Source organism: Rhinopithecus roxellana, chromosome 7, assembly GCF_007565055.1.
Source record: "Rhinopithecus roxellana isolate Shanxi Qingling chromosome 7, ASM756505v1, whole genome shotgun sequence".
In the NCBI taxonomy this organism is placed as follows: domain Eukaryota; kingdom Metazoa; phylum Chordata; class Mammalia; order Primates; family Cercopithecidae; genus Rhinopithecus; species Rhinopithecus roxellana.
The window spans coordinates 60,066,473-60,085,706 of record NC_044555.1 but is presented as its reverse complement, the minus strand read 5'-3'; the positions used below and the strand labels follow the sequence as shown (position 1 = coordinate 60,085,706).

The window sequence follows — 19,234 nt, the reverse complement described above, 5'->3', positions numbered from 1 at the left end:
TGTGATCCACCCGTCTCGGCCTCCCAAAGTGCTGGGATTACAGGCTCGACCCACCACGCCCGGCCTTTTTTTTTTTTTTTTTTTTTAAGACGGATTTTCGTGTTGTTGCCCAGGCTGGAGTGCAATGGTGCCATCTAGGCTCACTGCAACCTCCGCCTCCCAGGTTCAGGCGATTCTCCTGCCTCAGCCTCCCAAGTAGCTGGGATTACAGGCGCCTGTCACTACGCCTGGCTAATTTTTTTTGTATTTTTAGGAGAGATGAGGTTTCACCATGTTGGCCAGGCTGGTCTCGAACTCCTGACCTCAGGTGATCCACCCACCTCGGCCTCCCAAAATGCTGGGATTACAGGCATGAGTCACGGCACCTAGCCGGGACTGTTTTTACTGGAGGAAAGGGAGAAGACACATAGTGGGGAAAGCGTTCTTTCAGTATGCAGATGCTTCAGGGAGAACCAAACTATTTCACTGGTATTCCCCCGTACCACCGGAACTGGTGCTTGGAGTGGAAGGGAAGTGAGATCAGTCGATTAGTCACCAACACCATCATCAGCATTGCCAGAGAGGTCGAGAGCAGACATCATGGAATCAGACAGCTTGCTGGCGATTTTACCTGCAAATGGAGAAATATAGGCAATATTTTGGTGGCTGGCTTGCCACCAGGAGGCCTGCTGATGCTGGCCTACATCTACCTTGGTCTGCACCAAGCTCCTGAACTGGCTCACTTACCCCCAAACACTACCACAAAACTGGTGAGTGCTGGAAGCCACTGCTCAGCTTCACAGGTAGACAACACATTTTTCTATCTGTGAAATGATCATCCCAACATAGCTTCTATCTCAGGGTTTCAGACTCACTGGGCTCCAAGTATTTTTGTCCAAATACCAAAGCAATAATTTTCCTTTACTGTGTCAAACTTAGCGCTCTACCATTACCCTCAAAACAAGAAGGCTCTCACAGCAAAAGGCAACATGGCCGTAGGGGCTCTAAGCCTGAATGTTCACCACGCACACCTATCCCCCAGACATACCCTGTTGTTTCTCAGGATGCCCCCCAGACTTCACCTCCTCCAGGAGGCCTTCTCTGATCACCCCTATCCAACCACCATCCCCAGGCTGGGTTAGGTTCTCTCACTGTGCTTGCTGGGTCTTCAATGTGATTACTATGTGCTCGTGCTGCCAAGGTCTGTTTTCTTGTCTCCTCCTCACTCCCTAATAAGACTAGGAGTTCAAGGGCAATTCATCTGAATTCCCAGGACTCAGTGTGGAGCCAGGCCAAGAGTGAATGTCTGATTGTGTATGTTTGGTTACAGAACACAATCTAGTTTGAAGAATAGGGCTAATGTGGTCAATCAACCCGAAGTCTGTATTTTGGCTCCATCAACTACTAGTTGTCTTACCTTCAGTGCGTCACTTAATGTCTCTGGATTTCAGTTTTCTCACTTACCAAATAAGGGTAAGACTTTTGCAATGAGTTAGTGAAAATAAGTACAGCATGGAAACTCAAATGGGCAAGCTACACAATGTACCACCATTAAAACAAGGGGAAGAAGTTCTTTTGTGTATTAACGTAGACATATCCCTAAGATATACTGAGTGGAAAAATGATAGGGCAAAACCATGTGTCCAGTAGATTGGCATCTGTGTGGAAAAAGAGAACAAAGAATATATAGATATTTGCTTGTGTGTCTATCTCGGGAAAGACACAAGAAACTAACTAGCTGACGAGGGGGCGGTCTGGATGACTAAGGGATGGGAGAGATTTTACTGTATATCCTCTTGTACCTGTAGGATTTTGAGTGTAGTGCCTGCTGATAAAGTAAAAATTATATATAGCCTGCAAGCTACCTAACAAATAGAGAGTACCTGATAAATAAATGATGGTTATTTGAAACATAGACTAGGCAGGCCAGTGGTTCTCCCAATGTGATCCCCAGAGAAATAGCATCAGCTGGGAATCTGTTAGAAATACAAATTCTAAAAGGCCCCACAGAAGACCTACTCAATTAGAAACTATGAGGGAGGGGCCCAGAAATCTGCATTTTAACAAACCCTCCAGGGAATCCTGATGCGAGCTGAAGTTTGAGAACCACTGTGCTAGTAGTTGAGCCTCCTAGCTCATCCCTGCCCCCAACCCTAGACTGGGGCTGAACACAGAGAGATACTCATTCAGGAGCCTCAATCAAGATCCCAGGTGGGGCCACATGCGGTGGCTCACGTCTGTAATCCTAGCACTTTGGAAGGCCGAGGCAGGTGGATCACCTGAGGTCAGGAGTTCCAGACCAGCCTCGCCAACATGGCAAAACATCATCTCTACTAAAAATACAAAAATGAGCCAGACATGGTGGCTGGTGCCTGTAATCCCAGCTACTCAGGAAGCTGAGGCAGGAGAATCGCTTGAACCCAGGGACAGAGGCTGCAGTAAGCCACAAAAAAACAAAAACAGATCCCATGTGGGCCCTCTTTAGAGCACAGGGGTGGTCACAGGCTCCCACCTGCACGTTTCTGCATCTTCTTCTTATTTTTCAGGGCAGATGCCAGAGCCTGGCCCTGTTGCAGCGGGTCCGTCTCCATGATCCTCTGCAGCACTGGGCGGCGGTCCACTGAGCAGACATCCACCATATTGTTGCTCTTGGGGCAGTGGTCCACATTGCGTTTAGCCCACCCCATCTGATGACGGTTCGGATTGGTGCAATACCCAGTGAGATCCCCAATCTAGGGAGAGACAGAAAACATAACGATGAGGTCTTGACCCCCAGAGAACCTCCAAAGACTTCTGCAGAAAAGGTAGGAACACAGGCTTGGGTAAGAACAGGACCCTGGAGCCATGTGGAACTAGGCTCCAATTCTGGCCCCACCACACTCCAGCAAGTGCTTAGTTAACTCTCAGCCTCAGTTTCCTCATCTGTCAAATAGGAGATGGATAAGGGGTAGTTTGCATGGCCTTTACAAGAATAAAACGAAAAGGTAGGCCGGGCGCGGTGGCTCATGCCTATAATCCCAGCACTTTGGGAGGCCGAGACAGGCAGATCACGAAGTCAAGAGATCGAGACCATCCTGGCCAACATGATGAAACCCCGTCTCTACTAAAAATACAAAAATTAGCTGGGTGTGGTGGCACACACCTGTAGTCCCAGCTACTCGGGACGCTGAGGCAAGAGAATCGCTTGAACCTGGGTGGCGGAGGTTGCAATGAGCCAAGATCGCACCACTGCACTCCAGCCTGGTAACAGACTCTGTCTCAAAAAAAAAAAAAAAAAAATTCTGGTGGGCACAGTGGTTCACTAGGATTAGGCCTGTAATCCTAGCACTTTGGGAGGCCAAGGCAGGAGGATCACTTGAGCCTAGGAGTTTGAGACCAGCCTAAGCATCAAAATGAGACCCTCGTCTCTACAAATAATTCTGTTAAAAATTAGCTGGGAGGCTGGGTGTGGTGGCTCAAGCCTGTAATCCTAGCACCTTGGGAGGCTGAGGCAGGCAGATCACTTGAGGTCAGGGTTCTAGACCAGCCTGGCCAACATGGTGAAACCCTTTCTCGAATGAAAATACAAAAATTAGCCAGGCATGGTGGGGAGTGCCTATAATCCCAGCTACTTGGGAGGCTAAGGCAGGAGAATCACTTGAACCCAGGAGGTACAGGTTGCAGTGAGCCAAGACTGCACCACTGCACTCCAGCCTGGGCAACAGAGCAAGACCCTGTCTCAAAAATAAAAATAAAATTAGCTGGGCATGGTGGCTTGCATCTGTAATCCCAGGCACTTAGGAGGCTGAGGTGGGGGGATTGCTTGAGCCCAGGAGTTCAAGGCTGCAGTGAGCCAAGATCACACCACTGCACTCCAGCCTGGGTGCCAGAGCAAGACCCTGTCTAAAAAAAAAAAAATTTTTTTTGAGACCTACTTTGTGTCCAGCTCTGTGTGGGGCAATGCTGGGAACAGAGAAATGAGTGACTCCGTCCCATCTTTTTTTTTTTTTTTTTTTTGAGACAGAGTTTCACTCTGTCGCCCAGGCTGGAGTGCAGTGGCATGATCTTGGCTCACTGTAGCCTATGCCTCCTGGGTTCAAGCAATCCTCCTGCCTCAGCCTCCCAAGTAGCTGGGATTGTAGGTGCGCATCACCACACCTGGCTAATTTTTTTTTTTTTTTTTTTGAGATGGAGTCTCTCTCTGTTGCCCAGGCTGGAGTGCAGTGGCCAGATCTCGGCTCACTGCAAGCTCCGCCTCCCGGGTTTACGCCATTCTCCTGCCTCAGCCTCCCGAGTAGCTGGGACTACAGGCGCCCACCACCTCACCCACCTAGTTTTTTTGTATTTTTTTTTAGTAGAGACGGGGTTTCACTGTGTTAGCCAGGATGGTCTCGATCTCCTGACCTCGTGATCCGCCCGTCTCGGCCTCCCAAAGTGCTGGGATTACAGGCTTGAGCCACCGTGCCTGACCTAATTTTTTTTATTTTTAGTAGAGATGGAGTTTCACCATGTTGGCCAGGCTGGCCTCGAACTCCTGACCTCAGGTGATCCACCCGCCTTGGCTTCCCAAAGTGCTGGGATTACAGGCATGAGCCACCACGCCCAGCCTCAGTTCCATCTTCAGGAAACAACCAGGCTAAAGAAGGTACAGCAATCTATACCACTAATCAGAGTATGGTAACTGCTCATTAGAAACATGAAGGATGAGTGACTGAGGTTAGGGATGATAGTGGTGGTCAACATACTACTGATGGGGAGGGGTCATTCCTGACTGAACACTAGAAAAACATAGAGCACACCTGAGTACCAAAAACGGTGTCTGTCTCTGGCCAGGCGCAGTGGGTCACACCTGTAATCCAAACACTTTGGGAGGCCAAGGAGGGCGGATCACTTGGGGTCAGGAGTTCAAGACCAGCCTGGTCGACATGGCTGGGTCCTGGACCACATGCTGCTGACCCCCCTTGCCCAGAGAACTCCTCAGCTTTCAAGACATGGCTTGATAGGGTTTGGCTGTGTCCCCACCCAAAAATCTAATCTTGAATTGTAAACCCCATAATTCCCATAATCCCTATGTGTCAAGGGAGAGACCAGCTGGAGGCAATTGAATCATGGGGGTGGTTTCCCCCATGCTCTTATCGTGATAGTGGGTTCTCATGAGATCTGATGGTTTTATGTGTTTGGTAGTTCCTCCTGTGTTCATTCTCCTTCCTGCCACCTTGTAAAGAAGATGCTTTGCTTCCCCTTCACCTTCTGCCATGATTGTAAGTTTCCTGAGGCCTCCCCAGCTGTGCTGAACTGAGTCAATTAAACCTCTTTCCTTTATAAAGTACCCAGTCTTGGGCAGTTCTTTACAGCAGTATGAAAATGGACTAATACTTGACTCGAGCAAGACTTCCTTGACCCACAGGTAGTACAGGTTAGGGTCCTTGGATCCATGCTGTCCCAACTTCGACCCCTATCCACACCCTATGAGTCTCCATCACAGTGCAGATGTCTGTGTCTGAAACCCACTAAAATATGAACTCCTCAAGGGCAGAGATGGGGGATGGACGGGCAGAAGACGAGGCTGAAAAAACTTCTAGGAGTCATCATATCATGCCCTGTAGATCTTGAACAGCAGGTCACAGGCATATGGACTTGATCATGTAGGTGTTGGAGAGCCATGAAATGAGTTTAAGCAGGGGAGGTGACATGGTCAGATTGGGCCATTAGAAATCATGGGACACGACCAGGTGCAGTGGCTCATGCCTGTAATCCCAGCACTTTGGGAGTCCAAGGCGGGTGGATCACCTGAGGTCAGGAGTTCAAGACCAGCCTGGCCAACATAGTGAAACCCCATCTCTACCAAAAAAAAAAAAAATTAGCCAGACATGGTGGCGGGCACCTGTAGTCCCAGCTGCTCGGGAGGCTGAGGCAGGAGAATTGCTTGAACCCAGGAGGTGGAGGTTGCAGTGAGCTAAGATCACGCCACTGCAGTTCAGCCTAGGCGGCAGAGCGAGTTTCCATCAAGACAGATGGATGGAAGGAAATGGAGGGAAGCTGGAGGAAGAGGAGAAGGAACAGGAGGGTGAAAGGAATTAGGAAAAAAGGGGGCAAGGAGGGGAAGGAGGAAGGACAAAGGATCGAAGGAAAGGAAGGAAAGGAAGGGAGATGGAGGGGGGGGGGGTGGGGAGGGGGGAAGGTAAAGGAGGGAGTGAGGGACGGGAGGGCAGGGAGGGAGGAGAGGGAGGGAAAGAAAGAATAAGAAAAAGAATGTGAAAGAACAAGAGGAAAGAAAAGAAGAAGGAAAGGAAAAGGACGGAGGGAGGGGGCAGAAGAGAGACTGGGAAAGGGGAAGGGAGAAACGAAGAAGCAGAAAGCAGGAAAAACGCAAAAGCAGGACCCCACCAGCCAAACAGAAGAAAGGAAAGAAAAAAAAAGGAAAGGAAAAGGAAAGAAGAAAAAGAAAGAAAAAGAAGAAGAAGAAAAAGAAAGAAAAAGAAAAAAAAAGAGGATAAAAAAAAGAAAATGAAAAGAAAAGGAGAAAAGAATAGAAAAGAAGATAAAGAGAAAGAAAGAAAAAGAAAGAAAAGGAAGAAGCAAAGAGAAAGAAAAAGAAAAAGAAAAAAGAAAAAAAAGAAAAGAAAAAAGAATAAAAAAATAATAAAAAAAAAAAAACAAAAAAAAAAAAAAAAATAAAAAAACACAAAAACGGGGGGGTCAAAAAAAAAAACAAAAAAGAAAAAAAAAAAAAAAAAAAAAAAACAAAAAACACAAAAAAAAATAAAAAAATAAAATAAAAAGAAAAAAAAAAGAACAAAAAAACCAAAATATAAAAAACAAAAACGAAAAAAATTAAGAAAAAAAAAAAAAAAAAAAGAAAAAAAAAAAAAATAAAAAAAAAAAAAAAAAAAGAAAAAAAAAGAAAAAGAGAAAAACAAAAGAAAAAAAAGAAGAAAAGAAAGGAAAGAAAGAAAGAAAGAAACAAGGCAAAGAAGAAGAAAGAAAGAGAAAGAAAGGAGGAAGAAGAAAGAAGAAAGGAAGAAGGAAGGAGAGAAAGGAAGAAAAGAAGAAAGGAAGAAAGAGAGGAAGAAAGGAAGAAAAAAGAAAGAAAAGAAGGGAGGAAGGAAGGAAGGAAGGAAGGAAGGAAGGAAGGATAGGAAGGAAAAAGGAAGGAAGAAGGAAGGAAGGAAGGAAGGAGGAAGAAAAAGAAAGAAAGAAAAGAAAAGAAAAGAAAAGAAAAGAAAAAAACCTTGGGACATATGTCCAAGTAAGTGAGGGCTGGAAGTTTAGTTTAGGGTTACAGGAATGGTACGGATGAAAAGGATGAAAAGCTTGTCAAAAGATTTAGGAGGGAGAAGACATAGGTCTTGGTGACTGACAGAGTATAAGATCCCAGGCCAGGTGTGGTGGCTCATGCCTGCAATCCTAGCACTTTGGAAGGCCAAGGCAGGCAGATCACCCGAGGTCAGAGGTTCGAGACCAGCCTGGCCAACATAGCAGAATCCTGTCTCTACTAAAAATACAAAAATTAGCCGGGCATCGTGGCGCATGCCTGTAATCCCAGCTAATTGGGAGGCTCAGGCAGGAGAATCACATGAACCTGGGAGGAGGAGGTTGCAATGAGCCGAGATCACGGCACTGCACTGCAGTCTGGGTGACAGAGTAAGACTCTGTCTCAAAAAAAAAAAAAAAAAAAATCCTGGTACTAGTTAGGGAGAAGAAAGAGTCATTTGCAAGTTGGACAACTGGGTGGCTAGATAGTGATACCTACTCTATGGGCTAGAACCAGGGCTGGGAAAGCTGCCTTACAGAGCATGCCTGCTTCCTGGACCTGTCATTGCTTGGTAAAGGATGCACTAGGCCAGGCATCCAGAAGCCCACTGGGAGCAAGTGAACCACCCACATCTCACCACACGAAAGGCAGGTAAAAGGGACTGACCACTTCCCAGAGCCCTGGGGAGAGAAGAGGGTTGCCATGAACAAAGATGACAGGTACCTTATACACGGTCGTTTTATTTTCAATGGCATCTGCTATTTTCGTCATCGGAGAATGGAGCAACTTGATCTCCATTTCAAGTGGGTCCGTGTCACCCAACAGCTCATCAGATTCTCCAGCGGCCAAGCCTTTAACACAACCAACACCACTGTCAGGGCCCTGGCTCCCCTCTGTTGCCAGACTCCCTGGTCAGGCCTCAGTGAAAAGGATACACAGATGCTTCCCAGGGAAGTCAGGTGCAGGAACTTTTCACTCCTGCTGAGAGGCCACATGACTAAGAATTAAATGCATGGGTTTTGCAGTAGGACATTCACTTGCTGGGAGCTGGACTCAGAACTTCAGCTTCCTCATTTGGAAAATGGGAATTCCACAAGCCCTCTTCACACTGGGCTGCTGTGAGACATGGCAGATGTCTGTAATGCTCTGGCCCAAGATGCTGCTCTGTAAATGGCAGGCACTGGGATTCCCTCCCCAGGACCAGACTTTCTCCTCCTCTCTCTGGTCCCTTGCCTGGAGCTGGCCTCTACTGCAACCCTCAGATGTGCCCACTGCCCTGTGCCCCACTACCCTTATGCCTGCTTGTATAATTTTGCCCCATTCCCTACACTTAGCCTTCTAATCCCTACTCACCCTTCAAGATCCAGCACTAGGGCCACCTCCTTCAGAAAACGCTCACCACTAACCTGTTCCTCACTGTCTTCTCAATTTCTCAGACCTCAATCTTTTGCCAAAATGCATTCTCAGTGATGGAGCACCTCTTGCACTCACATCCAGCCAGAGTCAAGCATCATCATAAGAACATAAGCTCAAACCCTTCTCAACTGCCCTACTTAACAGAGGAGGAAACTAAGGCCAGGTGCAGTGGCTCATGCCTGTAATCCCAGCACTTTGGGAGGCCAAGGCAGGTGGATTGCTTGAAGCCAGGAGTTCAAGACCAGCCTGGCCAACATGGCAAAACCCCATCTCTACTAAAAATTTAAAAAGTAGCCAGGCGTGGTGGTGCACACCTCTAGTCCCAGCTACTCAGGCAGCTGAGGCACAAGAATCACTTGACCCCAGGAGGCAGAGATTGCAGTAAGCCCAGATCATACCACTGCACTCCAGCCTGGGCAACAAAGCAGCTCTCCAAAAAAAAAAAAAGAAAAAAAAAAAGAAGAAACAAATTCAGACAGGGGGATGACTGCCACAGTCCAAATGGGTATAAATAGGAAAGAGGCAAGTCCATCTTAAACCTCGTGGTAATACAAAGAGGACACAAACAAGATCAGAGAAGGAAAACTACTGGACCTCAAGAGAAAAAAATAGAGTATCTAGAAGCCAGGCTAGCCAAGGCTTCCTCAACTACCCCATAATGTCTATAGACAAGCCCAGAGGGCACTGGATACCTTCCTTAGGCAATGTAGAGAATGAAGCAGGGAACCACAAGCCAGGGCTGCAGAGAGTAATATCTGAGGAGAGCAAACATTCTCAGGAGTTTCTGAGAGTCACATCTCTGCTCCCCAGCAAATAAGCATCTTAATAAAAATTAATATTTACTGAGCATCTATTTACTAAATGCCAGGCACTGTTGTTCTAAATGTCTTTTACATATTAAATAAATCCTCATAACTACCTTACCGGGTGGACTTATTGTCCCCATTTTACAGATAACATCATTGAGACAAAGAAGCGAAGTAATTTGTTTAGCATCACACAGTAAAAAGGAAACAAAGCTCGGATTTGAATCCAGGCAGTCTATACTTTTAGACACCCAGCTCCTCTGAGCTGGAAGAGTCTTCAACAGGGCAGGAGAACCGAGTCAAACGCACCTCTGCTGACATCCTTTGGCAAATATCAGCTTTCTGTGACTTGGGTACCTTATTCACCAATGGGAGTAAGAAGGAAAATCTAGAAATGGACCTGAAATGGTTGTGAAAAAGCCTAAGGCAACATTAGAGTTTTTGAGAGAACGTCTCAGTCCATTCCAGGTCCCAAGAGACAGGAATGGAGCCTCACATTTCCAGAGCACCTCAATGGGTACCAGGTACCTTCTTTCATATTTACCAAAAGCTCGCAACCACCCTCCCACTACCCCCACCCTCCCTGCCAGGGCCAGATTAGAATTCCCCACCTTGCAGGAAAAGATATTAGGCCTCGAGCTGCTTAAGCAACTTGCCCAAAGCCCAAGTAGGGCCAAGGAAGCGAGAGGTCAAATGTGGGATTTGCTGTCAGGTCTGCGTGGCCCCACTAGTGCAAGACCAAGTGGACCCACCCTGCCCACACTTACATTCCATGGTGTCTTCATTGGCCTGCTCAGTATCCTCGATATCAAAGACCTCGGTCATTTCCTTAACAATCTCAGCACTGAGATGGGTGGGCAGAGTGTGAGTGGGTGGTGGTGGTATATAGAAGCTAATCTTCCCGCTGCATTGGGAAATAGGGGAGATTAGTGGTGCTGTCACTGAGAGAACCAATGACAATCCAAGAGACGATGAGTTTGCAGGCCAGAAACAGCAAGGGAACAAGAAAACCCAGACAGTGGCTTCTGAACAAGGAGTTGAGTTGCTGGATAATCACTGGGCATAAAGTCTCGAGCAGGACATGACCTGGCACCTTGGCCATCCTCTGCCCCAAGACCCAGGAAGTCAAGCTGCCCCAACGGCAATGAGCACAGATGAGCCTTTGTGGAGCCAGGCTCCCAGTGGGCCTCACCCTTACCCCTAACCTCCTCCTCACCTCACCCAGTCAGCTAGGACAGCTTTGGCCGCCTGTTCCTGACTGTATAAGCCTCCCTTCTTCTTCTTCCCCAAACGGTGGGCCACTGCCGTAAGAAAGTGCTCAGTAGTCTGGAACCCAGAGACGCCATAATAGTTGGAAATCTGGTGACGGGAGGAAGGAGAGAAGTCATGAGGAAGAATGAAGGGCCCTTGGAGTAGGGCAGGGCATCGGCCAGGGCTCTGCTGCAGACCTCCTCCAGGTTGCAGCGCTGCAGGATGGTCTCCACTGGGGTCACAGGGTCTGCCAGCTTCTGCACGTGGACGCAGTTACGCAGGATGGTGCCCACCTCTGAGTTGGGCCCTGGGACAATGCCTGGAGCATCCAGCAGGCGGATGAACTTGTCCAGGTAGACCTCCTGCATGAATCTGGGGGCAGGGAAGAAGAAAGACTGGATGTGGCTGGCATCGTTGAGGCCCCAATCACGAAGGTGGGTCTGGGATGTGGGGGTGTAAAGGAGTGAGGGGAAGGTGTTATTAGAGATGAAGGTGGAGAGATATAGAGCTGGAGGAGGGGTGACTGGGGCTCTACAGACTTGAGGCTATTTCTAATCTAGCATCTGCCACTGGGGACTGAGCTGCAGGACCCTTGGGCAAGCTTGACTCTCCAAGCCTCAGCTGCTTCATCCAGTCAACAGAGCTCCCATTAGTAGCCCAATCTTGCATGGTTATTCAGAAGCTTCAAGGCGCTAATCGGAACTACCCATCTGGGGACCTGCCTACACACCTAGGGTGTGTCAGGAAAATGAGGGCTATGAGACTCCCATGCCTGGGGAAAGCATCAGGGGATGGTCCACAATAAGGAAAGGGACAGGGGCTGAAGGCATGGCAGTTGGGGGGAAATGGTAGGGTCAAGGAATTGTGGAGTGGAGGAGCAGGCAGGTGCTTACTTGGTAATTCCAGGAACAGCTCCCACGCTGCATGCGCGGCTGCGCTTCAGGCTATTGATCAGGCTGCTCTTTCCAACATTGGGAAGACCTACAAAGTAGCAGCAGATGGCTCAGGGCAGAAGAGGCCCTCAGGAACACTCAGGCCAGCCTGTGTGAGGGAGGCCCAGCCAGGGGCAGTAACCAGGCCATGGGGAAACCAAAAAATTGAGCCTGGCCTCCTCCCTTCCCACCCCAGGCCCTGACAAAGCCCCTACAGGGCCTTTCTACCTCTCCCCTCCATTTGTGAGCATGCTAGATAGGTATGTCCCTCTCTCTAGATGTGACACCAACCTCCCACCCGCAATCAGCCAGGCAGAGGTCCTTAATGCAAGGCCTCAGTGGCACAATCCAACAGAAGGTGGACATCAAGAAATGTCTAAGAAACAGAGAACAACCTGTCTGGGTGTATCATTCCATGGATGGGGATGGAGGTCATCTCCAGATGCCAGTCTCTCTGTGCAGCTGTCTACCTGAGGTGTGTATTTTGCTGTTTGGGCATCTGTCAGCCATTCTCAGCCTGTGGATGTCTTTGTTTCCCCTCACTGGGCCTCATTCTCACCACTTTCTGTATGTGCTCAATGTACATGTGTACTATTGTCTCAAGCATATACTTGTTTCAACCCGAGAAAGCTGACTGCCTAAAGAAAAAAAAAGTATATGTCTAAGTATACCTCTCGTGCATGAAGACTCTGCACACCTCTCTCCCCCTCCCTCTCTCTAGGTCATTCTCATTCTAAATATCGCCATGCATGGAAGTCTCTGCCTCTCTCTCTCTCTGTCTGTCTCTCTCTCTCTCTCTGTTACTTCTCCATCTCTTCTTCTCTTCTCTCTCTGTCTCTCTCTCTCTCTCTTCTGTCTCTCTCTCTCTGTCTCTCTCTCTGTGTGTCTCTCTCTCTCTGTGTCCTCTCTCTCTCTCTGTGTCTCTCTCTCTGTGTGTGTCTCTCTCTCTCTCTCTCTCTCTCGCTGTTGTCTCTGCTCTCTGGTGTGTCTTCTCTCTCTCTATCTACTCTCTCTCTCTCTCTCTCTGGTCTCTCTCTCTCTCTGGTCATTCCCATTCTCAGTATCACCACTTTTCCTTTTCTTGTCTCTCCCTCTCAGTCTCTTTCTCTATCTTATCTTTGTTTCTCTTGTGCCTCTGTATCTAAGTACCTCTTCTCTGCCAATTTGTCTGTCTCTCATTCTGGTCATTGTTCTTTTCTGATTCTCTCCACCCCACCAATTCTGCCTCTATTTGTAATTCCCTCCATGCCAACTCCTGTCAGCCTCTGTCCACGCTCCTTGTCTCTGTGGGCTGGTCACTTCGTGGGTGCCTCTCTGTATGTGTCTCACAGTGTCTCTTCTACTCTCTCCCTGTCTGCGCCTCCTTAACCTCCTCTCTGTATGTCTCTATTTCTCTCTGTACAGGTACACATACCTGCCTCATCGTGACGTGTCTGTGTATTTGTGTCCCTCTGTGACTCTGGGTACGTGATTATTTTCAAGGGTCAAAGTATATGTGGGCACATGTATGTCTTCTTTCCTTTGAGACAGAGTCTTGTTCTGTTGCCCAGGCTGGATCTCAACAGTGGCATGATCTCAACTCACTGTAACCTCCACTCCCAGTACCAACTATTTTCTCTGCCTCGCCTCCCAAGTACCATGAGATATTACAGATGCCCCGCCACCACACCCACGTAATTGTTTGTGTTTTTAGTAGACATGGGGTTTTGCCATGTTGGCCATGCTGGTCTCAAACTCCTGACCTCAAGTGATCTGTGCACCTCAGCCTCCCAGAGTGCTGGGGCTACAGGCATGAATGAGCTGCCACATCCAGCCCTCCTTGTAGTTCTATGTGCGTTGAGGGAGCAGCACTGGGGTGGGTGTGTGGGGGAAGGGCTTGGTCTGCATGCATTTTGACTCTGGCTCTGTCTCTCTAAATGTGCCTCCTCTGGATCTCTGGGTCTGTAGCGTGGGTCTGTGTATGTGTTTGTGGATCTGTATGTGTACTTAAGAGCCATGGGTATGTGTTCCTCTCTATCTACAGCCTTGTCCAGTCTGCTTCCATGTATCTCTCTCTCTGAATCTGTCTCTATCCCTGTAGTGTGTTTGTCTCTCTCATTCTTTCTTTAGGAATACGTCTGCCTCTCTACATACATGGGTTATCTCTGCCCTTCCTATGTCTCCCTCAGCAGATCTCTGTATGCATATCTGTCTCTATGTCCCTTTTGGTGCTTCTGATTGTATCTCCCTCTTTGCATGCCTCCATTATGTAAATTTGTCTCCTCTTTCCATTCCCCACCAACCCTGCCATCTGGCTTCCCAGTGCGTTCTCTGTGTCTTCTTCTTAATCTATCCCAGTATGCATACCTATACCCTCCAGTGGCAGGCGCCCCACGTGTCGGGCTCACGGCAAATCTCTCCGGGATCGATTCCTCGCTCTCAACCCTACTCGCACCCACACCCCCAGGAAACCTATGTTCCAGAAAGGCCTAGGTTTGATCCTCAGCTCTGCCTTGTCTTGCACAAGGCTGGGCTCCAAAAGTCCCTTTGTCCTTCTCTGGGCCTTACTCAGAATTCTCATCTGTAAAAGGTAGATGGTCACCCCACCCTCCCACAGCTCTGATAGGATGAGATGGTGCCAACTCCAAGCCTGGCACCCTGCATTTGCTCCATGGATTTAATACTCAATACACAGTGATGCCCACCCATCCAAGTTACAAGTCACAAAACCCTTCCTGAACCACTCCTCTCTTCCCCTAAAAGACAACGAAGCTCCCAGGATCCTTTCCCCCAGTGAAGTGTCCGCCCAAGAAAGAAGCCTGGGACCCATGACCACTCAGCAGGTCTTACCCACAACACCCACACGAATGTGGGTGCGCACTTCACCAAGGCGGCAATAGTTCCCCAGAACCCTCATGAGGTTTTCAGCTCCAAAGCAAGCTTTGCTTTTCAGCAGTGACTCAGAGGCCTGATCTACTGGTACGCTGCAACGATTCTGGAAAAAAAAAAATGAATATTAAAGAGACATCAGATGGCAGATGAGGTCTGAGCCCAGATTTAACTTTCAGGGCCTCCCTATGATCACTGAGCTCCTCAGCCTGAAACAGAAGGCTTCTCACACAGATCTTGAACACGTGTCACTTCCCCATTCCCCTCAACTGTCTTTGTGTCTCCAGTCTTCTCTGCCCCTGCTCTGCCTCGACCCATGTCACTTGCTTCCCTTGGCAGTGGCCGGATGGCATCCTGGCTCTAGATAGGGCAGGTCTGAGCTCCAGGTCTACTTCTCACAGGCCTATGTCCAGCAAAGCCTGCTTCCCTTCTCCAGGCTTCAGTGCCCTGTGTGCACAACAGGGATGCCCACCCTCCCTGCCTGCGCAGGGATGAGAGGGAGCCTGGCCCACAGCCTACCCTCCCTCAATTCCTCACACAGGACAAGGCCATCCCAACCTTTACTCCTGATGCCACCTCTTTACTCCTGATGTCACCTCCTCTGCCCAGAATTCCCCCCCTCCTCTTCCCTTACTTTTTTTCTTTGAGACAGAGTCTTACTCTTGTCACCCAGGCAGGAGTGTGGGGTGCAATCTTGGCTCACTGCAACGTCCACCTCCTGGGTTCAAACGATTCTCATGCCTTAACCTCCCAAGTAGCTGGGACTACAGGCATGCACCACCACACCTGGCTAATTTTTGTATTTTTAGTAGAGACAGGGTTTCGCCATGTTGGTCAGGCTGGTCTCAAACTCCTGGTATCAAGCAGTCTGCCCACCTTGGCCTCCCAAAGTGCTGGGATTACAGGCGTGAGGCACCGCGCCCAGCCACAGAATTGTTTCCAACATCACAAAATTGGAATTAGCCTATATATCCACCAATAAGAAATAGGTTAAAAAGCTATATCCTAAAAGTGGAATACAAATGAAATACAGCTGTTAGAAAAGGTGGCTTCTGGCCGGGTGCTGTGGCTCATGCCTGTAATCCAGCACTTTGGGAGGCCAAGGCAGATGGATCACTTGAGGTCACAAGTTTAAGACCAGCCTGGCCAACATGGCAAAACCACGTCTCTAAAAATACAAAAATTAGCTGGGCATGGTGGCATGCGCCTGTAATCCCAGCTACTTGGGAGGCTGAGGCAGGAAAATCGCTTGAACCCAGGAGGCAGAGGTTGCAGTGACCCAAGACTGCACCAGTGCACACCAGCCTGGGTGATAGAGTGAGATGTCACCTCAAAAAAGAAAAAAGAAAAAAAAAGAGAAAGAAAAGAAAAGACAGCTTCTATTTTTGCCATCAAAAAGGCCAAGAAGCTGGGCATGGTGGCTCACACCTGTAATCCCAGCACTTTGGGAAGCTGAAGCAGGTGGATCACTTGAGGTCAGGAGTTCAAGATCAGCCTGACCAACATGGTGAAACCCTGTCTCTACTAAAAATACAAAATTAGCCAGGCGTGGTGGCGCATGCCTATCATCCCAGCTACTCGGGAGGCTGAGGGAAGAGAATCGCTTGAACCTGGGAGGCAGAAGTTGCAGTGAGCCGAGATCGTGCCATCCCACTCCGGCCTGGGCGACAAGAGCGAAACTCCATCTCAAAAAAAATTAAAGTGAAAATTTTAAAAAGGCCAAGAAAATGTAAATAAGGTATCATGTTTCTGAAAAGTTTAACAGATTAATGCTATCAGATGTTGCCAAGGGTGCAGGAAAAGAGGCCCTCTCACGCATTCATCTACCCCACTGGTGGGAGCATAAATTGGTACAGCCATGATGGAGGGCGATTCATCAGTGTCTAGGTAAAGGTAAAATGCAGAAAGGCTATGACTCAGCCACTCCCTTTCTCTACCTCACCTACAAACACACACTTGCCCATGTGACGAGGAGACATGTGCAAATCTACCCCACTGGTGGGAGTATAAATTGGTACAGCTATCATGGAGGGCAATTCCTCAGTGTATAGGTAAAGGTAAAATGCAGAAAGGCTATGACCCAGCCACTCCCTTTCTCTACCTTACCTACAAACACACACCTGCCCATATGCCAGGGAGACACGTGCAAGGGTATTTGTGGAAGCCCAGGTTATAACGATAAAAAACTGCAAACTAATTGTATTCAGCATCAAAAAGGCACATGTCTATAGAAAGATGTCCAAGAGAAAAAAAAACTAAGCCACAGAATGATATACATAATACTTCCAACCAGTATTCCCTCTTTATATATACACTTCTATGTATATCCAAAGCACAGAATAACATTTGGAAGAAGGCTGAGTGCAGTGGCTTAACGCATGTAATCTCTGCACTTTGGAAGGCTGAGATGGGAGGGTCACTTGAGGCCAGGAGTTTGAGACCAGAGTGGTCAACAAAGCAAGACCCCCATCTCTACAAAAATATAAAAGATAAAAATTAGCCTGGCATGGTGGCATGCACCTATAGTCCAAGGTACTCAGGAGGCTGAGGCAGGAGGATGTCTTGAGTCCAGGAGTTTGAGGCTTCAATGAGCTATCATCACACCACTGCACTGAGGCCTGGATGACCAATTGAGACCCTGTATCTAAAATAAAGTCTGGAAGAATACACACCAAACTGTCAATGGTAGTTACCTCTGGGCATGAATAAACAGACTAAAATTAGCGAGACTGGTGAAAAGGTATTTAAGCTTTATCTGTAGTTAATTTTATTTTTTCTACTTTATTTTTTAATAAGTTTAACATCCAATGCAAAATTGAAAAAAATGTCCCTTAGTATCCAATTTCTCTCCCAGAAGCAATCAGTTTCTGTATTAATATTTTGCAATGAATACATATTTCTCTATTAATGATATAATTGGGAAGAACTGTGATTTGTTTCAAAGAGAAAAATGATTGGAGGTATATGTATTTTTTAAAGTTAACAAGTAGTTGGTTGTGCACAGTGGCTCACACCTATAATCCTAGCATGTTGGGAGGCCAAGGCTGGTGGATCACCTGAGGTCAGGAGTTCGAGACCAGCCTGGCCAACATGGTGAAACCCCATCTCTACTAAAAAAAAAATACAAAACTTAGCCACAATCCTAGCTACTCTGGAGACTGAGGCACAAGAATCACTTGAACCCAGGAAGCACAGACTGCAGTGAGCCGAGATAGCGCCACTGCACTCCAGCCTGGGTGACAAAGTGAGACTTTGTTTCAAAAAATAAAAAATAAAGTTAGACTGGGAGCAGTGGCTCATGCCTGTAAGCCCAGCACTTTGGGAGGCCAAGGCTGGTGGATCACCTGAGGTCAGGAGCTTGAGACCAGCCTGGCCAACATGGCAAAACCCCATCTCTACAAAAAATACAAAGATTAGCCGGGCATGGTGGCACACACCTGTAGTCCCAGCTACTCGGGAGGCTAAGGCAGGAGAATTGCTTGAACCTGGTGGGGGCAGCGGTTGCGGTGAGCCAAGATCACGCCATTGCACTCCAGCCTCGGTGACAGAGTGAGACTCTGTCTCAAATAAATAAATAAATAAACAAGTAGTTAACTGTATTTTACAAATTCCCCATAGACATTATGTTTTATCCTTACAACTGAAAAAAAAGAAATGTTTCCTGAAGAGTGATAATATAGGAAGAAGTGAAGTGAAACTACTATTAAGAAATCACCAGCCAGGCATGGTGGCTCATGCCTGTAATCCCAGCACATTGGGAGGCCGAGGCAGGTGGATCACCTGAAGTCAGGAGTTCAAGACAAGCCTGGTCAACATGGCGAAACCCCTTCTCTACTAAAAATAAAAAAATTAGCAAGGCATGGTGATGTGCGCTTATAATCCCAGCTACTTGCCGGGCACGGTGGCTCAAGCCTGTAATCCCAGCACTTTGGGAGGCCGAGACGGGCAGATCACGAGGTCAGGAGATCAAGACCATCCTGGCTAACAAGGTGAAACCCCGTCTCTAATAAAAAATACAAAAAACTAGCCGGGCGAGGTGGCGGGTGCCTGTAGTCCCAGTCTCGGGAGGCTGAGGCAGGAGAATGGCGTAAACCCGGGAGGCGGAGCTTGCAGTGAGCTGAGATCCGGCCACTGCACTCCAGCCTGGGCGACAGAGCGAGACTCCGTCTCAAAAAAAAAAAAAAAAAAAAAAAAATCCCAGCTACTTGGGAGGCTGAGGCAGGAGAATCATTTGAACCCACGAGGTGGAGGTTGCAGTGAGCCAAGATCGCGCCATTGCACTCCAACCTGGGCAACAAGAGTGAAACTCTGTCTCAAAAAAAAAAAAAAAAAAGTCTCTCGGTGGAGCAAAAAGCTCAAAGTTGAAGGCCCAGTTCTAATACTAAAGGGCTGGAGGTTCCAGTCCAAGTCACGACTCCAACTCTGGCCCCAAACTACCCTGAAAGCGGCTAGATGACCCTAGCCCCAGGCTTACCAGGTTTTTGACCTGATGCTGGGTACTGGCCTTGAAAGCCACGGTTGGCAACTCATTCCGAAGGTAATCCAGCCATTTCTCCACAACCTCCTTGGGGACCAGGTCTGGGGTAAATATAGGAACAGATGGGGCTGGTAAGCAGAACAACACCTCCATGGTTCCCTCCAAAGACACCTCCACCCATACCCAAAGCTAGGCCCACCTACCATCAACAGGTCTCTCGACTGGCCCTGTCATTCCCATCCAGTCCGGAGGTTGGAGTTAGAAAGAACAG

At 48.0% G+C, this 19,234-nt stretch overlaps 1 protein-coding gene across 2 annotated transcripts in view; it reads right to left on the bottom strand.

Moving 5' to 3' along the window:
- Positions 1-366: 366 nt before the first annotated feature.
- The window catches only part of GNL3L (G protein nucleolar 3 like), a 37,016-nt gene continuing 18,148 nt past the window's right edge, over positions 367-19,234 (bottom strand). For both annotated transcript variants that reach the window (XM_010354453.2, XM_030933804.1), the window contains exons 8-16: positions 18,961-19,064; positions 14,448-14,592; positions 11,580-11,667; positions 10,884-11,058; positions 10,652-10,794; positions 10,203-10,339; positions 7,937-8,064; positions 2,492-2,711; positions 367-610 (exon numbers count right to left, since the gene is read on the bottom strand). In XM_010354453.2, coding sequence (XP_010352755.1) covers positions 528-610; positions 2,492-2,711; positions 7,937-8,064; positions 10,203-10,339; positions 10,652-10,794; positions 10,884-11,058; positions 11,580-11,667; positions 14,448-14,592; positions 18,961-19,064 — 1,223 coding nt within the window. In that variant the 3' untranslated portion in view covers positions 367-527. The remainder of the gene's footprint in view (positions 611-2,491; positions 2,712-7,936; positions 8,065-10,202; positions 10,340-10,651; positions 10,795-10,883; positions 11,059-11,579; positions 11,668-14,447; positions 14,593-18,960; positions 19,065-19,234) is intronic.